Genomic DNA, 20,818 nt, shown 5'->3' on the forward strand with positions numbered 1-20,818 from the left:
TCTTGGGGTATACAGAGCTGCCATGGCCCTGGGGGAGCACAGTGTACTACAGTAGGATAAAAACCAGCGCTTCCACTGCTTAATTCACAGAGAACCTGAGAGGCAACAAAGAAACACCGAACAGTCACTCCCGACTCACTTGAAGATTTTATTTGGGTTTGAAAAATTTATTTCTAAACCTGCTGCTGGGAACTTAGGACACATTTTCCTATAGTAACAAAGCTACAAGTAAATGGTATTTTGAGTTTTCTAGCCAGTGAAAAGAAATCTATTAATCCATAAAATGGCACAATTGGAGAATTTACAGCTCCGTGGAATTTAAATATCATTCATGCTATTTCTTTCCCTATGGAAAACAACTTCTGCATTTCTAATTGACACATATCCCCCCCTGCCTCCAGTTCATCATCTCATTCCTTCCTCTAGTTACTTCCACTTCCACCAAAAAAGTCCCCAGTCTCTTAGAGGTGGAAGCAAGACAGGCTGCTCTTGCGAGTCATTTGTAAGCTGGAGCTACGGAGCTCAGAGCAACTTGAAATGCAGGCAAAGGAGAGGCTTGAGAAGTGGCCAAAAGAACAGAAATTCCTAGCTTAGGGCCCAGTGCACAGTAGGCATTTAAAATAAATTCACTTTATGTACGATATAGATGAAGAGAAAAGTCAACAGCAAGGTTTTCAAATTTGTGTTCTAAATGGGAAAGGGGATAGGGCACCCGGCTCAGTGGGGAATTGGGTGGGGGAACACATCCCCCCAGAGCTGTGCCATGGATACAGACCCTCAGCTTAGTTCTGCTCCATCAAACATCACTTCTTGCTTATGACATCAAGAGTTGCTCATAAAGTACATAAATTAATATTATAAAGGGAAAAAAAGTGTGAAAATGATCCTTTTCTCAAAGCCTTTACCTTAGTTATAGTGAAACACCAGTACTTCTACCTGCAAGGATTCCAGTAACTTCAGGTCAACTTGCTCTTTGAGGAAGATGAGCAAACACCTTTCCCTTGTTCTACACAAGATGATTTTCCATCTCATTAAGAGTAACAAATGATTTATGAATTTGCATCTGCCCAAACTAAACCATAAAAAGCTATTCAAAACAGTCACCTGGCCCTACAAAGGATTCAATACTTGTAAGTCCTTTTTAAGCTACCTTTTTGGTATTCTTAGAAGCTATTAAATAATAATCTGAGCTATTTTTCTAACTTATTCCACAAATATTATTTTTAAAATAAAGAAGCTACACTACATATGTATTAAAGCAACCATTCTTTTCCCAAATTATTTACAAATCAGTCTCAAAAATGCTTTCTAACAGTATTTCCAAATTAATTCACCAACAGGTAACCATCTTTGCCTGCCCCGCAACATCACAGAAAATTATTGTGCTTTCTGCCAAGCACAGTACTAAGAACATTACATATATTAACTAATTCAATCCTCATAATCACTCGAGTTAGACACTATTATCCCCACTTTGCAGAAGGAAAAGAAAAAACTGAGGCCCTATGACATTAAATAACTTGCCCAAGGTCACAGAGCTATTAAATGACAGAAGCAGGACTCCAACCCAGACTGTCTAGCTCCAAAGTCCTTGTGTGTAATTACTACACTCTACTCCCTCTCACACTTATTCATGCATTCAAACTGGTATTTCCTGCCTAGAGATGGTCACTTTGCTAAGGCCTAGGTATAAAGAGACAAAAAAAGGCAAGGTCTCCATTCTCAAGGAAGTTACATTTTAGTACACAACAAAAAGTAAAACACAAATTAAACCAAAAAGTTCAGTATGACAATTCTGGTTAAGTGAAATGCCTAGGGAAAATTTAAGATATTGTATTGAAAAGGATTTGTAATAATACTTCTCAACTGTATATATATATATTTTTTAATTTTATTTTTTATTGCAGTAACATTGGTTTATAACGTTACATAAATTTCAGGTGTACAACGTTATATATTTTGATTTCTGTGTAGATTATACCATGTTCACCACCCAAAGATTAATTACCACCCATCACCACACACATGTACCTACTCACCCCTTTTGTCCTCCTCCCCCCCTCTGGTAACCACCACTCCAATCTCTGTCTCTCTGTGTGTGTTTGTTGTTATTTTTATCTTCTACTTATGAGTGAGATCATACGGTATTTGACTTTCTCCCTCTCATTTATTTCACTTAGCATAATACCCTCAAGGTCCATCCATGTTGTCACAAACGGCCGGATTTCATCGTTTCTAAGCTGAGTAGTATTTCATTGTATATATATATACCACATCTTCTTTATCTGTATATTTTTTGAAAACTCTCAAAAGCTACATATGTGATCTTTATAATTAACCTTGTGAGGCAGACAAAGTGCTATTATGCTCATTTCACAGATGAGGAAACAGATAAAGGTATGATGTCCTCAACGTTTTAGCAAAGATGCCACATCCTAAACATCTTAGCAAAGGTGCCACATCCCTTCTGAGGGAAGCTGCCCTACCCACAGATTCTGCTTCTCTAAAAAGACCCCAAATGGTCAAATCACAAGCTTCCTGAGGCAGCTGAAAAAGATTAACTGGGCAAATCTGATCCCCTTTCAAAAATTTGAAATTAAGAAATAGAGAGATGGGTCAGTTTGCTATGAGATGTAAGACGATAGAAGGCAACAAGCTTGGGGCATCCACTAAGAGCCAAACTCAAGACTGAAATGAGATTATAAAGCCAGAGGACAGAATAGAGTCTCAAAGAGGAAGCAGACAGGCCACGTGACAGTCATGATGGAAGAAGGCAACGCCTCCTTTCCCTATGACCCAGAGGCCTGCAATAAACTTCATTTTCCCTAAAGACACTTAAGTATTCTCTGCAGCCAAAAAGCAACTACCAAATAGCATGAGCAAAGGAGACAACATTTTACGCTCTCTTTCAACAGGGAAATTTAGATACTTAATGGACTTGAGTATGCAAAAGACTCCAGATGCAGCAACTGGCCACACAGGTCTCCATGGTTTCTGTTTACTTCTTGCAAAAAAGGGATAAACTTGGCCAACTCACAGAAACAAACACAGAAGTCAAAAGAATGTGTCTTCAGAATTATCCAGAATTATCCATCATCCCTTCTGCTCCCTTTGCCTTAATCCACTCCCAACACCTGCACTCTTCCCCACTCCCTTCAGATAATGACTTCTTATTCTCTCTCTCCTCTTATCAAAGAAAAAAGAAGTCAATAAATATCAATACTGACTAAAGCTCTTACAACAAACCATTCCACCTCAGAGCATTTGTCTGAAATGAAAGGTCAGGTCAGGATAGGACTTACCCAGAGGAGACAGTTCAGGAGTGGATGGGCATTACACCTAGCCTAACTCATCTTCTCCCCCAACCCAAACCTGGAGGTCACATAGCTCCCCTCTCAGCACCCCGGTACCGTCACCACCCAAGCAACAACATGGAGGTCTCAAGTTTCTGCAGCTCCAAGCTCTCTCACAGTGACACCACTAGGGTGACAAGCAGAGAGGCTTCTCAGGACTCTTGGGCAGAGCCGAATCAAGAAGAGGCAGGACAGAGAAGGCAGCCAAAGGAAGTGAAACCTCACAGATCCAAGACCATGGAGCACAGGGAACTTCCACCTCAAACAAATGCAGCCTTGGACCCTAGGATGCTGGGTCTTCCTTTTAACATGTGACTGAGACTCATGTTTACAGCTAACGAGGAATTTAACAATAAGAGAAAAACATAAGTCATTTTGGTGGTCTAATTATTAAAAGCTATTTAAATCTAATTGCCATGCAATCCAGTAGCAATTATGTGCATCATTAACTGCATCCATTTTTGTGAGTTCATTTTGCTGCAATACTCTTAAAAGCATGATAAATCCTCAGAACTTAAAACATAAAAAGAACAATCATAAGCCTTTACATAAGCACACACCCCACTTAGAAAAGAGAGACAAGAGTGGGCAGTGCAGGTGGACAGCGAAAGCAGTAAGTATGCCATGGAAAAAGGAAAGTTTCCAGCAGGTTTGTTTTTTTTAGGGAGGGGGAGAATTCTTGAGATTTCTAAATCCTTATATTTGAAAAGCATAAACCTAATATAAGTTCCATGCAGCTAACTTTAGACAGGCCCACAAAAATCACAGGCCTCACAGACAAGGGCAGTTAAAAGGCAAATAGCACGGTACTCTACATAAAGACCAGTCTAGCTGGAATACCGGGTGTGTCTTTTAACAATTCAAGAGAAAATTATGGATGTCTTCTCAACTACACGGTAAAAAAAAAGTAAGTTTTTAGAATGTACTCTTAAGTCACAAAAGGGAGGATTCGATCGATCTGGAAAACAATTATCCATATGGACAGGTTAAAAATGCATTTGGCCACTAAATCCTGCAAAACTAGAATGAGGAAATACGCCTTAAAAGCTAAGGTTAGGAAAAATAAAAGGAAATGTTACTTCACTTATGACATAATTGTATTATAAAAACCCCTTACTATCCTTTCCTTCACCAAAGAACGGACATAATTTCAGATATTACACAAATTCAGAGGGAAAGAACTCCATGATATAGTACATAGTTTTTTTTTAAATGCTGTGAATTCATGTAAAAATTCTGACCTCATCAAGAAAGACAACCATGTCCCACCCTTAATGCTTCTCTTGAGAAGATGTTTCCCAGTTGCACGTCCAAAATTGATTTTCAGATCTTGCCCCACGCAGGCCCCTTTCACCCTAGAATTCTTCCCCAGCTAAATATATAGAGTGCATAGGCCAAACCCTGCAATAATCTTTAACTATTCTCATTTGTTCATAAACCACCGACATCAGGAAATCCTACAGGCTCTAACTTCAAAATACTTCATGCTCACCACGTCCACTACATAAACAACTGAAACCCTGGCCCAAGCCCCCATCACCTTAAGCTCCTGAGTAGTGTCCCTGTTTCTACCATCTACAATCAACACAACAGCCAGAAGTTCTCACAGAAGGACAGAGCAGAATAGGCTCTGTGCCCCCCAGGTTCAAAACCCTCCCCATTCACCAGCACCCATCTCACTATGAGCAAAAATTACCTTCCTCAAGTGGTCTACAAAGCTGTTGGATCCACCTGTCCCACCTTGTTTTCTCCTCCCCACCCCCACTCACTCTCGCCTCTCCAGCCACCTAGGACTCTTTACTCCTCTGGGCACCTGCTCCAGGGCTGGCTCCGGGCTTACGGCTTCCACATTCCCTCTCCCTCCTCTCCTCGAAAGCTCTTCCCCTATCTCTTGCCCACAGATATCTGCAAGGCTCACCTGCTCAGGTCTTCCTTTTCTACTCCGTATCCCCCTCCCTCATACACAGGTCTTTGTCTGTTCTGTTCCCCAATATAGCCCCAGCTCCTGGACAACTGCCTGACACACAGTAAGAGCTCAGTAATTATATGTGGAATGACTGAGTGACTGAATGATTATGCTTACTATGCAAGTTTACAGAAGCAAGAAATGGGTAGGACTTGAGAAAGTCTAGAAGGAAGCTAAGCATATGACCAGGACAGCCCTGTTCCATTTGGCACACTGGGCAGCAGCAGTTCTTAAAGGAGGCGGAGGGAAGAATGGAGCCAGCAACAGTCCAGCTGCCAAAAGAGGACCCACCCACATTCCATCTTGTCATAAAAGTCAACGTTTGCAGTCCTCAGCGTGACCCACCAATGCCCCACGGCTGGCCTGCTGTACGGGGTTGTCACTAATTCCAACTGTAAATGTTGCTATGGATCAAAAGGACACTTCGAAGGTCTGTCAAACTTCAAAGGTCTCAACTTTTACAGTGTGGTTAACTTGCAGTTATGCCCATTTTAGTTAAGCACATGGATCACGCCTATGTTTCTTAACACATGATGAAATGATATTTATGAAAATGCTTCTGCAATAAGGGAGAATATGCTATACACTGCAAAGCTCAATAATTTCTCTCCTCTTCCATTTACCTAGTGTCAAAGAAAGGAGCAGCTAGCTATAAACCAGACACTGTTCTATGGGCTTTACATGGATCATCTCACTTAATCCTCTCAATGAAATGAGTACTAATATGAAGTTCAATTTACAGGTAGAGAGTTAATAGCCCCTCCAAGGCCATACTGCTAATGACTGGGAGAGTCGGGATGTGAACCCAAGTAGGTTGACCCCCGAGCCCAGAGTTTCAGGGGGCATGTCATCACGACACACTGCCTCTTAGTTCTGCTTTGCCCAACAACCAGTGGCAAATGGAGTCAACCAAACAAGACCTTCTAAGATGAATGCCGTACATTTATTCATGGGAGACACAAAAATATCTCACGTCAATAAGAGTTAAAGTTCCAATAAGAAGGAAAATAACATTTGACATTAATATTTATCAAAATATTAGCAAAAACTAATATAAAGCAAATGGGATAGTTTTTCTTAAAATAGCGGGAAAGTGAAGAGAGACAAAATGTAGTATTGTTTGAAAAAGCGTTCTGCAAAAGTAAACATTAAGAAACCCACTTGAAAATTAACAAGTAAATAAAGTCTTATAAATATAGCTACTCATAAAAAGTAGTTTCCTTTGGAAACATTTGACTATGTACAAGTCAGTCAGAACAACTAACATTAGCATATTTCTTCAAATCCTAATGTTTTGAGGAGGAAATACGACAAAAAGATGAAAACAGAATTCGAGGGGCTCTAACCAGGAGTAGGATGGATTCCTTAATTAGGCATCCAATGAGTGTGTCTTGATAGAGAGGGATAATGGAATGGAATGCAGAGAATTTTAGACTATTAGATTACTCACAAAAATATTAATTTCCTACTATCCCAGCTTCCCCAAAAACCAAACAACAATCAAAAAGGACTTGGTAAGGTGAGGCTAAACATCAAACCCTCTCTATAAATATCCTAAGTCATACCCACAGCCCTTTACTTTTCAAATGGCATATATTTGAGTTCATCTTATTGAACTAAATGTTGATTAAATAGTTCATGGAAGTGCATGTTATTTAGAAGAGCAAAATCTTGCATTAAGCAAAGTTAGACTTCTGTGTTCCCTCCAGCAACTGCTAAACAGGTGGGAGGGAATACAGAACCTACTTTGCCTCTTTTTAAGAGTTTGGTTTTGTTCTGCCTTTGGAAGAGCTCTTTAAAGGAGGCATCAGCCATCAACCTTGCACTTGGGAGCAGCTGCCCAATGTGGGAAGCACCAGCTGATCAACCCAGGCAGAGCCAAAGCCCTGGGCACCACCACCCCCACCACCACCATCTTTAGGGGCTCACTCCTGACCCCATTGCACCCTCAAATCCCTCCTGCCAACCAAAATCCAGTATCTCAACCCTCACAGGCTAAACGGGGAGCCTCCCAACATAACCCTAAGCTTATCTGATAAATGATAACATGGTTAATGGTAAAAGCTTATTAGGACTGTCCTTCCTCCCTGCCTTTCCTTCCAGCCCTCAAACCAGGGCTCCCATCTTCTCCAGTCAGTGTAAATAACTGTCCCTAGGACTCTCACTCAGTGGTGGGAATTTGGGGTAGGATGGACAAGCAATATGGTAGCCAGGCGAACACTCACTGTGTGGGCAGCTGCCCACCCTGTGGCCTCAGTACCTCTTGATTCTGCTTCAGCAAATAGGCTGAGAATGATCTGTTCCTCTCCTGTTGTCTCAATCCACTCCAGGATGGGCCACCCACAACAGGCTGCAAAACTGCAAGCACAGGATAAAGTCTCCAGAACCGGATCTGCAGCCCCAGGCAAAGGCCTAGCACCACAGAGCTTGTGACATCCTCACTAATTCCTGGGGTTTGAGTCCTCATGGTGAAAAAGAGAGGTCTGGACTCCGAGTCCCTAAGATTCTTTCCATTCTCACAATCAAGATCCAAGACTCAGCTCAGATCCTCAGGCCACCCCAGAGTAAAGTCGCTGGAGAATAAGCTAACTTTGCTCAGTTCTGGCAATTCTGACCATCACGTGGAATCCAAGTTACGGACAGCATGGGGTTGGTGTCGCAGGCTGCTTACTGCTACATCAGTGCTCTACCAAAAAATGCAGAAAACACTGCATGATCTCTCACAGAAAATACCTAAGATGACAGAAAATAAAGTGGTAACATCCAAAGCACAAGCAGCAATTCCCTTTCGTCTTTGGAAATGAATTAATTCAATAGACTACACACTGCGGTTGCTATGTGAGGAAAAGTTCTGGTCAGCATGAGAATCTAACACAGAGTATTAGTCATTCTTTTGACTGTTCCCCCTCCCCCACATCTGGAGATTTTAAAACAAATGAAAGAAGGCATTATTCCAGCTTAAGATATAAGTCACATAAGAACAAAGAAGGTTTTATCATCACGTTAGACGTCAAGGAGGAAATGTGCTTACTGATAACTAATTTAGTGTCTTACACTATTAGGTCAGCATTTGCTTTTTGCAAGGTTCTAGGCCAATATTTACAATTTATATCTAAGACTGGAGGTAAAAATGTTCAGCTGGTGAGAAGGTCATTAAGGGAATGAAGGGAAAAAAGTCCTTGGAAAAACAGAACAAAGTACACAGAGAGAGAGAGAGAAGTATTCGTTGTGGCTCAGTGGTCTATACAACATTTGCCCTCTGCCTGGAAAGTAATTTAACATTAACCACATTTCTCTCCGGCAGCAGGGTACTACGACCTGACAAATGCTCCTGTTTGAAAGTCCCTCTCCACCCCAAAAAAAATCCACAACGCGAAAGAATGTGAGACATACTGCCACAGGCCAGTGTCTTGGGCTTTTTGCCTAAGAGGTTTGCTTTCAGTGAGGAGAGGGAAAAACACACACACACACACACACTCTAACAACAACAGATTGTACAGTGAACGGCCCCTGCCTGTTGGCACACTTTCCCGACTAGCAGTTCCAGCGGCTGTGCCTTGAGCCCATTCAAGAATTCCACCTCATAGGAAGTGCTTCAAATATGGTCATTTGATCTTGGAGCACTTGCAAATGCACCTGCTAAGCCACAAGTGTGATAGCCACAAGCCCAGTTCCTTCCTCTCCATCCTTTCCAACACATATGGGCTATTTCAGACTTGGACTCGATGAGATGCGAAGGACAGAAACCCCCAGCCAACCACTTCTGCCGCTGCAGGAGGTCAGCACGTCGTTCCTCTCTCCCCACACCAACTTCCCTGTCACTTTTTTCCTGGCGCAGGTAAGAGGGTTTTGTTTTGTTCTCTGGCTTTCAAATGCTGGGGCTTACCTCGAGGTGTCTTCGTCACCTCCCTTGCCATGGCGCCCCCCCACGGCCTGGTCCTTGCCGCTGGGGTGGTAGGCAGTGAGCACAACTCCCTGCGAACTGGACAGCCAGCTCATGGTGAGAGAAGGGGCATAATTTCTGCGATCCCGTCACAGAGAAGGGAATGAAGTTCCTGGCTCGCCTGGAAACTCGGCTCATTAGCATCGGCCAGCTCCTCCCCCCGGGGCGGGGATTCACGCGGAGGGGCGGGGCCCCTGCCAAGAAGGGCTGCCCGGCTGTCCAATGAGAAGGGCGGTGACTCAGAGTATTGTTTCAGCCCGGGCAATTGCAGTCCCAGGGCTTCAGTTAAGGGCTGGGAGTGGGGGGCGCTTGTAGCCCCCTCCTCCAGAGTTATTCTGGTCTGATTACACTGCCAGCTGTAGAGTCCTCTCATCAGAGTAAGTACAAGCCGCTGGGTCAGGAAACAATGACTTCCTGCGGAGCCTTTTTTTCCCTTCCCAATTCCTGTTTCTATCTGATAATTTCTGCTACTTCATGTAACATGAGTAAGGGCATTTCTTAACCCCTTCAAGTTCAGCGTTAAAATTAACCATAGCAACAACCAATGGACCTGCGACAAAACTCTGCAATACAGGTCACAAGAAAGGCTTTACCTTTGTGTCTAGTTTAAAAGTCTTCATAAAAATGATTGTGTCCCCTGGAATGTCTTCTTTCCCATAAAAGCCAATGTCAAGCTGAACTCTGGCTTTTATCCAAACACCCTTCAGTACCAAAAAGAGGCACGTCTACTAATACTCTGTTAAATGTTACTGCTGAGAACAAAAACAAACGTACTTACCATTTGTTGAGGACCTACTGTACACCAGGCTCTGTCGGTGACAGGTGTTTCACAGGTAGTGTCTCATTCAATTCAGTTCTCTCTCTCTCTCATACACACACACACCCTACAACAGGTATCACCATCTGCATTCTGCAAAGTATAAGGAAAGTGAAGCTGAGGGGCACATGAAGGATCTTGTCTAAGATAACACAGTTGTTCTGTACCAGAAGCAGGACTTGAATAGAATTCTAGGCGAAATTCCATTCTTTTTAACTAGTATGCTGTTCTTTATCTTGTACACTAGGGAACAAGCTCAAAAGGTATGAAAAATTCAAAAGATGTTTCTGAACTTCCTCCTCTGAAAACTTCTACTCTCTTCTGTAAACCTAGTAGTCTGAATTGAAGTGGGTTTTCGTGGATCTTTATGATCCATTAGTGGATCTACCTAAAATTCCTCATAAAAAGTTTTCAACTTCATCATTCCATAAACATACTGTTGACACTTTCGTTATTTAAAAGGATCATGAGAAATAAGTACTTTATTCATACTTACTCTTAAAGTATCTAAAATTTATTTCTTTGAAATCCACTTTAGTATCTAGTGAACTCTTATTTACAAAAGTCTTCCTAAAAAAAATCTTATTATAGCTTCTTCCCTTCCCCTCCACAATTAGTTGTTCAACTTTCCACTTCCATCCACACAGGGCTCTACTTGCTGTCTCCTTTCTATCCCCACTGCCTGAGTCTCCTCCGCACCCCATACTTAGGTCTTACTTCCAATCTTACAATGGCCTTGTTAGTTCATTTTCTTGCCTTCTCCCCTAAGTTATTTTGCAGATTATCATCACACCCAAGCACAGCACTAATGCATGTCTCGTCTTGCTTAAAAAAACTTTCACTGGCTCTCCATGGCTAACAGAACCAGTTCCAAACTTTTGAACAGACCACTGAATGTTCTTGCTACCTTACCCACACTAGTTTTTCCATCTCCTCTGCCAGGCACCCTTCCCTCTGGTCCCAGTGTCATTCTTTTCTCTTCCTTCCACATCTAACTTAATCCTTCCACAAAGTGGGCCTTCAGTGAAGCTTGACTGGATAAAGAACTGAATGCATTTAATGCATCCTTATAAAGTACACTAAATTTTTAAATTAAAATTGGTAATACTAGACAAGTGATTCCCATGCACATACTAGTGTGAAGCTATGATGACATGCTTTCCAGTTCAGGCCAAATGAAAAATGCATGAAGAGAGGCAAAAAGGTAAGTCGATTAGAGTCCTTATGTGGAAAAATGATTAATGCTCCCCACATTCACCTTTTTTAATATATATACAGCAGTTCTGAAATGAAAAACTACAGAATCACTACCCTCTACAATCATTGGTGGCGGGCTGTACACTCTTTTGGAAACTCTTTTCTTCTGTTGTCCTCTTCATCCCACTCCTTCCTTTCTCTTACTCCCTAGACCTCCTTTCTATCTTCTTCCTTCATTTCTCTTCTATTTTTCCTTCCTCCTTTGCTATATCCTCAGTCTGTTAGTGTCACACATCCCCACTGACAGCCATGAGCACTGCCAACTCTCATGAGACAACTCATGATAAAGAGAGATTTTTGTCCAGTTTTAACCAAAATGATGATTAAGTTATATCTTTGCCTAATTATGCTCCCTCCACATGTTTGATAACAAATACAATATGCAGATTGAAATGTAACTATTTTACAAGTTCAAAATAATATTTGGGTTCACAGTAGCCATGCTTTTTAATTTTTGTGAGGCAGAAAATAAAACGTGGTACAAATTGATTTATACAGCTTAGTACATAAAATTTGAATCCTACTAATTTAACTTTCAGGTACATGGAAATCCTCTGGGCTCCTCTCCTCTCTGCCCACTAAGCCCTGTTACTCCTCTGAGGATATGGCCTGTCACAGGCAGACAGCTGGCAGGATTGTGCCCTGGTGTACATAGCCTCAAACATAGGCTCAAGTACATGAAAAATAGCTTTCCGAATTTTCTTATGACCATCACAGAAGCAAACCGTACTATATATGCTCCTTTGAAAGGCTACTCTTGTTTTACATGCAAAACCCTATCAAGATTTAGCTAGAGTCCATCTCTTACACCACATCACCCTTCCTCATAGAGACACATGTTATGAAAAAAGTACTATTTTACTCCCTTCCGCAAGCACTTTAAACAAACACTGAGACCCTAGCTTCCTGGAAGATGTTAATATTCCAGGCTACTGATTGCATGCCAAACACTTTCCTGTTATGAAACATCTTACAAAGTAATTAACAACATCAAGACAGTTGAAACATTCATTTCATTCATTCTCCTTAAATGGGGTGTACTGGATGACAGGGAGGAAAAAGGAAGCTGCAATTTATGTGCCCAGATAGGTTGTTAAAAATAGCGTGAAGATAGGATTGCAGCCACAGACAATTTGACAACCATGTTCAAAAACAATGAAAAAAAAAATTCTTAGGTTCAGCGCTAGTCCTATCAAAGAGTTTATTAACTGGTTCTCAGATTTTTATTTAGGAGCCTATTTAGTTGTGCGGATTCTATTTTTGGTGTACCAAGATTGCAATGCAATCAACATATTTGTCAAAATTTTTCTCAGTTGGTTTCTGTCGCTTTAAATGGAATTAACTAAGGAGAATGAGTAAATTCAAACAAACTCTGCAAGATGACTGAAAGCCTGTATAGGGACACAAGGGCGTGTGAAAACTGACCTTTCAATTGGCAAAGTTAAACTCAATTTACAATAACATAACGAGAACTTGAATAAATTAGTCATCAACTGTGAAGTTAAAGTTTTACATGGGTGATCAAACCTAGATTTATACAGCAGCATTGACTAATGTGGAGGGAGTGTTCTAATACCTCCTAGCTGATGTTTTCTCAAGCCTTTGTATGAATAATTCTGGTGAGCCAATTCGGTGCTGGGGAACTGTGACTGAAAATTATTCCATATACAGATTCCAAAGCTACTTCCTCGGGAATTGCATTCATTGTTACTAATTCTGCCTGTGGAACAACAAAGAAAAAGCCTTTTCCCTCTTTATGGACAGGTCTAAAACTTTCTGCATTCTCAAAGTTATTTTCTTAACTGTTCCTCCAGGAAGAAACACTAGCTGTGCCTGGGATAATTTGTAACTGCTGTTGCCAGAGGCTAATTCAGGCTTCTCGCAAACATCTAGAAAGTCTTTCTTACAGTTAAAGAGTTTACTACCAGTAAACAGTAATACATAATGTTGAAGTGCTTACTCTTTGCTAGACATGGTACACACAGTCTCTTATTTGTCACAACAATCCAGAGAGATAAATATTAGAATTATGCCCCCTTTAGAGATGAGGAAAAGGAGGTTGCCCAGCTAGTGGGCGGCAGAACAGGACATGTAAACCTGGGTTGATATGATCATTGGGCCTGAGCTCTTAACCATTAGAAAGGTTACAGCTGTCCTGGAACAGACTCTATTTTGTTTATGAAAAGGTCCACATGAATAATTAATGAGGTAAAATAATCTACAGCAAATCTAAAGTGTTTAACCAAAAAGAATATTGATGTAAGTGCAATGCTATGGAGATGAACATTCAGACAGGCACAAACACATCAGTTTCTCTTCTGGTACTTTGACATCTCTTTTTCACGTCTAATTACTAGAGGAGCATGGCATAGTATACATACTACTAGACAAGGTCATCATCATTATGCCATCACATCTAACATTGTTTCTGCTTATAGAAATGAAATACTCTGGCAATTAGGCTTCTAAACACACTTTTTACAATTTTGCAAAATTTTTTAAAATATCAGGCAGAGACAGATCTAGGTTTATGAACCCTGAAGATTACAGCATTTGTTAGATACAGGACCTTGGAAGCGGCTTTGCAAGAGCAGGACTCCAAAGGTTTAACATCATTTAGCTTCATGGTAAATCCACATCTTACATCAAAACTAGCCTACATTGGAAATTGGGCAAGAGAAAAAGTCAATGACCCTAAACTTTTCTTTGGTTTTCTCTTCATTGCTGCATACCCACGTTACAAACACTTGCATTTAGAAGCACCAAGTAAGAATAATACAGTGTATTCTGTAGGTAGGTACACTCTGGAAAGGTAGTATTTTGCTTTTGCATAAAGACTCAATTTGAAATGTCTAGAATTATATCAATACTTAGATTTGGCCCAAAGCCACAACTTTGTCTTGAAGTAGACTACAAAGAATGCGTATCTCCTTGTCAAGGAAAAGAAGCCTCTGTGATTGGGGAAGATTTGGTGAGGCTGAATATCTAAGGAAAGGGCTGAGTTGATTTGTGGCTTGGAGAAAAACAAGGAAACAGAAGCTACAGTTCTATTGAAAAAAATTGGTGGATATCCATTCTAAAATGAAAGTGGTTCTTCTAATGTTTTAGAGTAGTTCCTGGAATAGACCATTTTTTTTTTTTTTTACCAAAATACTTGATAAAACTGCAAAGACAGATGGCATCAAAAAAGAATTTCTATTTTGTGAGCCCTTTGGGAAATTTCTGTGTCTTCAAAAGTGGAGAAGCATAATTTTACTGGAAAAAAAATATCCTTGTACTCCATTTACGGATGGAGTACCTAGAATTTTCAGCAACTCCTTGGCGTTGTGCTTTGTCAGGTGAAGAAACTAGACTCTTATGTCATCATAGATCAATGCTCTCTACAAGTGTACACACTAGTCACAAAAACTATTCTAGAATCATGCAAGTTGTCAATATCACCAGAGTGTGGGCCTTAATCACTAACTTTTCAAAAAATGGTGTCACGAAATAATAGAAAAATACTAGTATTCTTTTGATTACACAGAGCTTCGGTAGTTTTCCAGGGGATGGCCAGATATGTTTGTATTTCCTAGAGAAGTTTTAGTTTTTAAGAAAAAAGGAAAACCCTCCAGATAATTTCAAAGAGGAATTTAATCAGGGAGTTGATATCAATTTAATCATTTAATATCAATTATTTCTGGTCAGTTGAGTGAGTAAATCTTTTCATTTTCAAAGGTGCAGAACAAGAAGATTTGTTCTGGACAAGCAGCCACCATGCCAGCAGAGGTTGGAAATTGAAACACTAGACAAATTTTTGCATGCCATAATTGAATGCTGGTGTAGAGAGAAACAACTTCTCAATTTCTCTGCAAGCAAAAATCTTAGGAGAGCTCTTTCTCAAGTTTGCTTCTACTGGATGAATGGGAGAGTAACAATTCTTGACTTCCTTCCATGACTTCAGCTTTGGGTCCTGGAGGATTCTTGACAGGCCTGTCTTGATGTCCAACACAGCAAGTTATAAGAATTCTAATTTTCTCTGCTGTTCCTATAAACCTATAGGAATCAGGATTTTCAGGAATTGTTATCAAAAGGAAATTAAAATGAATTATATATAAAAGAAAATAAGTACATTACTTTGTGGAGAAACATGCTTTTTGTTAAAATTTATTTTGGCAAGAATTTATTTTGTTTCTTGTTTGACCATTTGGCATATTATTTTTGTTTTTTGGAACTAATCATTAATTTTTTTTCAAATAAGTGAGTCATAGTTCCTGGTAAAAAAAAAAATTATGCCATATTCCCTCAATTCTAGGAAAAAGATGTTAACATTTTTAAAATTGGTATATACCTTGAAATCAATCAGACTGTTTTAAATGGTGGTAAGACTTTTACTTCCCTAAAAACAATTCACTTGGTTTGTTTTATAATTAATGGCACTCTGGAATCATTGAAATAAAGTATTCTGTCTCTGCAAAATTTTGGTATAATACCTTACTTTATTGGGTACAATGAATTTACTTCACTGGTTATAATTGACTTATTTCACTGGAAATTTATTTCTCTATGAAAGAATAAATTTCCAATGAAATATGTAAATTATATTAAGAATTTTTAGTATAACTGTTTATACTGGTGTTTTTGAGCCAGAGTCCATAAGTTTCAACAGATTCTCAATATGCTTTCAGAAAAGATGAAGAACCATTGCTCTAGACATTACTATAAAGGATTTTCACCCAAATGCCCCATACCTCACTCTAATTCAGAAAGATCTCCTTACATGATATCTTAGCCCCAAATTGTTTGTGTTCCTGAAATATACTCTGAAAATATCTAAAGAATTATTTGCTTTCAATTCTATTTAATAATTTGGCTAGCTGGCTTGTTACAGAGGCTCAAAGAACATAGCTATAATCACGAGGACCTTGCCCTTCTAAAATTTTAAAACAGACCCCAAATGATAGGGTTGAGTTGTCAGAAGTTATCTATATCTGCTCCCAACTACTTCTTTTATAGAAGCAGCTGCTAAGGAAAAAAGGTGAAGCAACCACTGGTCAGGCAGATGGTTACAGAGTGAGGAAAATGCTGTATCCTGGCACCACATAAACTGCTCACGTTCAAAGACTGCTCAACACGCAGTCCCCAGCTCAATCAAAATGTCTATGTAAGACCTGATGTCTAGCTCTTGTGAATCACTCCTAAATAATGTCTTCAAAATTTCTATCCCCCTCGCCCCCACCAAAACCCTACAATTCAAATACTGAAAAAAACTTGGATTGTACTACACGGAGTAGAAAATATGATTTTCCATCAACCTGTCTTCCAGCTAACTATATTGCACTTTTGTATTTTTCCTTAAATGTATGTAAGACATATATTCTTCCTTTCTCGATAATAAAATTATAGGTTTAATATGAGATATGTCACATTCCTGCAGGGAAGGATTAATAAGTAACAATAAACGTCATAAAATTCCGTGCAGGCGTCATTCCAAGCACGTCACAATGCATTCTACATATACAAATGCCCACCAACACTGGAGATTAGACAGAGTCAGGAAGAAGAACTTTTATTGCAAGTTGGCATGAGAGCAAAGAGCAGGGAGAGAAGCGCCTCGGTGTGACAAAGGCAGGTGATTCTTCCAGAATTTCCATGCACATGTTGGACCACATCACTCCTTCCTCTTAATCAGAAGTTGTTTTTTTAAATTTTTCCAGCTGAATATACCCTTCCAAGTCTTTGAGTTCAAGTCACACACTGTGATGTTCTGGGAAATTTATATCACTCTAAGTTACCAAGAATTCAAATCACGGCAGTCGAGCCACATTTAGGTCACGAAAATGAGACATGCATCAGAATTCTCCTCACAGCCAGACTGCACCCCTCAAAAGTAATCCTAGTCTTACCTTGCAAAGATCATCAGAATAAAGCCTGGTGAACACAGGAACACCTCACTTAGAGAAGACAAAGGGAAATGTGCAGAGCCCACGAGAATCAGATTTTTTTCCAGAGACTGCCTTCACAGTATTCTGTGAAGTCTATTATGAGCATTCACATATTAGAAGGATATACATTTAAAAAAAAAAAACTTGTTGGAGCCACCATCAAACATGAAAAAACGACTTTTCAAATGTTTCGGTCCAGAGCAAACATTCTACCACCTCGATGTGAACGAGAGGCACAAAATGAGCCCGGTGGAGACTCCTTCAATGGCCCAAGAGCAGGCACCAGGCGCCGTCCACGGCCTTCTGGGCTACTTTGAGAGAGACTAGTAGGCCTGCCTCTAAAAAAAACATGACTCTCGAACAACCCACAGTTTCACCACCAAAGTAACATGTGGGGTTATACTGCATAGCCACTGGCTCACGTCAACAGATAACCTGAGGTATAGACGGGTCAGATACCACCCAGCCCCCAGGAGTTTATGTTCCGTAAATGGATGAATGAATACCCAAATGCTAAGGGAACAACCAAAGGAGGTACAGAATTCCAAGATCTATTAAGATTTCAAGAAAGGGGACACAATTAAAGTAATGTGCAAGCATGATTTTTCCCCCCAAGCTTTCTGTATTAAACGTTTATTTCACAATTAGAGAAAATGCTAGTAAACATATATCAAATAACAACAACCCACTAGGTCTTGAATTAGGGTGGGTAGAGCAGGGCTTTCCACAAGGAGAGAGAACAAAAGAAGCTAAGGCAGGGATTCCGGCCGACTGCTTCCACAAAGTCAAGGCGTGTTCACAAAGTGCTGTGAAGGACGCAAGGTCGGGGAGGGGAGGCAGGACAGGGAGATGCTACATAAAAATACATAAATTCGTACCAGGTGTTCAGAGACTTCTAGTGCCTTGCAAGTAGTTAGTCGATATTCCATAAGCAGCAGGGACTAATCAAAGGTTACTGAGCAAGATAGTAACATAATCAGCTCTGCGGAAGAAAGAACACTGTGGTGGCTATAAATAGCATGGATGGGAGGAAAAAGAAAAGAGATCCTTAGGAGGGCACTACAGTGTTGCTTATCAGTTAGGAGGGTGCTGTAATACTGCAGCAGCGGCCGACTGGCCTGTGCTTCACCTCCTCTCCCAACCTTGCTACCTACAGCAGTGCACGGCACAGAGACATTGTAGCAAGACACACTTTAGGACCTGGTGGATGCCTGGAAGTGGGAATGGAAGAGGGAGGAGGCCAGAATCGCCCCCTGGCTTCTAACCTGGATGAACGGAAATGTCTAACAAGTGGTTAGAAACAAAGCTGTTTTGGGGACAGGCTCTGATATGTTCCCACAGTGGGAAGCCCTCAAGCGACACGCAGTTATGCGGTCCCTGGTGACATCGGGTAGGTGAGGAAAATTTTCTTTTCATACCTGAAGTGTTGGAGTTCTCGCCAGCCCTCCCTAAGAGAACTAGTAGCCCACACATTTTCGTGTGCCCACCTCATTGATGAGTGCAGCATTTACCCCTTTCTCAGGGACGCTGAATTTCCACACTGGGAGTCCACTTAGACCCGTCAAACTTCAAAACCGACAACAAAAATTGTTAACCATGGGTAAAAGATTAAAAAAGAAGGGAAAAAGAAAGATGAGAAAGTTGAATTTATTGAGCACCTATCAAGTTTTAGGCAGTTGCTAGGCCCTTTAAATTTTTCTCTCTTCACATGGGGATGATAAGCTTTCAGACGCATCAGTGCACTGCTCACTATCACACAGCCAGCCCTTGGCAGTCTGGAAGCTGGCTCGGCTCACTCAGAAACCCAACTGCAATTTCAAACAGCAGGCACTCATATCCTCTTCATTGAAGTTTGATGATATTTTCTTACTGAATTAAGTCTATTTCCTTGTTATTTGATCCATTTGCAACCTAATTAAAAATGTGATTACCAAATAGGAACAAGAAATGCTGAGGCTAAAAGAAAAAAGCTTGTAATTAAAATTTCCCAGGCTAAACTGAGAAAACACAAAAGCAATTTCCACAGCACCTACAGTGATTCCAACCTAGAGGTTTAGGGCCTGGGGGTCTAATATCCACTGTCTACTGGTCTATCATAGTATAGTCTGATCACGCACTTTGGGTTTCGCAGTAAGCCCTAAGGTTTTGGTGCTTACCTTCAATTTCAATCCATCCTCATAGTTTTGTTCTATCCAAACAAAAGAATAGTATGAATTGATTTACAGATCACAATACTTTTGAACATTTGGTTTATTCCATCTTGAACCAATTTTCTGTGAACAATGAGATGAGGAAAACATCTGCTCCCAAAAATGCGGGGCCAGGTGATATAACATCCTTTTCCCTCTTCCTTTTCCTTCTCTTTAAATAGAGACCCATCCTTGTTTACAGGATGAGGGCAGGAGGTAAAATCCTTTCCAAAAAGGATGTAGTATGTGATATTGTTATTAAGGTATTGTGTAAATTGTTACACAGGCTGCCTAAGGAAACTGACCAACAAAAAAGTAGCTAAGCTCTCACCTATGTCAATAGTTACCTGTGAGCAACCTAATGGAACTCAGGGGAATTATGGAAAATCAAAGGCTCCAGAGAGGTCTCTCCCTTAACTTACTTGTGCAGCTAAGCCTTGGTTTCTGAACCTGTAAGATGGAAATTACATGTTCCTACCTGACAGGGCTGTTGTAAGGTACAAATAAGCTGGTGAAGAGAAAAAAGGAAGAAGCATTCACTGAATTTGTTCATTGAATGTCTATATGGTGCAGACCCCTAATCGTACAGATGAGAATACAGCAACTCAAAGACTAATGTCAGGGCAAGCTTATTGCCCAGATTTAAAACAAACATACAAAAAAATGGCAGAGCTAGGATTCACAATAAAATTCCTTTGATCCAAAATCCATGCTTTTCCCATTATTCTATCCTGTGTATAAAGCAGCATATGCATTATTAAGGTAAGTTTAGTCTTATCATAGTTTACCAAATCTAAGAAACCTATCTTATTAGACTTATCATTCATTATCTGGAAACCACTGGTAAAGAAAAAATACTGCCAATAATATTCTGAACACCACCAATTGTAAGTTTCATTCCAATTTCAGAGCTATTCAAATGTGAATGAAACAAATATACTTCTTAGAATTGATGAAATACAGAAATTGAATGACCAAGTAGAACCAATTTTTTAATTTCACCAAAAAAGTCACAAATTTGGTTCTTTTAAGATGTGTCACATATTTCAAATCATTAATAAATGATACTGATATAGTCATTTATTCAATCGAGAATTTATACATTTATGTAACTACTATCTGCTTAGCTCTGTCTCAACCTTCAAGGACATATTACTAAAAAATAGCAATCAAGTTACCAAACATGTTACCAGAAAATAGCAACATTACCAAAATAGCAATCAAGTAAGTGCTCTGGCTATGAGACTAGAAGACTGCAAAGGTAAGAGAGAGCTCAAAGCAAGGATAGTCAGTCCTTCCAGGAATGCAACAAGTTGTCAGTCTCTTCATGGAAACACAAAAGGTGTTACAAAGTTACAAGTAGTTACTT

General features: G+C 40.2%; 1 protein-coding gene across 6 annotated transcripts in view; it reads right to left on the minus strand.

Annotated features, from left to right (window-relative positions):
• Window positions 1–20,818, minus strand: part of ARHGAP18 (Rho GTPase activating protein 18) — a 171,741-nt gene that overhangs the window by 110,776 nt on the left and 40,147 nt on the right. The window contains exon 1 of one of the 6 annotated variants that reach the window (XM_070223769.1): window positions 10,041–10,173. The exons of 2 other annotated variants lie outside the window; for them this stretch is intronic. Coding sequence is in view for 1 of the 4 variants with exons in the window: in XM_001503227.6 (XP_001503277.1) it covers window positions 9,206–9,318 (113 nt within the window). In the remaining 3 variants the exon portion in view is untranslated. Of the gene's footprint in view, window positions 1–5,271; window positions 5,396–7,579; window positions 8,053–9,205; window positions 9,661–10,040; window positions 10,174–20,818 lie in introns of those variants that run through there. 3 more of the 6 variants (XM_001503227.6, XM_070223768.1, XM_070223767.1) reach the window with 3 other exon arrangements.

Source organism: Equus caballus, chromosome 10 (genome assembly GCF_041296265.1).
Source record: "Equus caballus isolate H_3958 breed thoroughbred chromosome 10, TB-T2T, whole genome shotgun sequence".
NCBI lineage: Eukaryota > Metazoa > Chordata > Mammalia > Perissodactyla > Equidae > Equus > Equus caballus.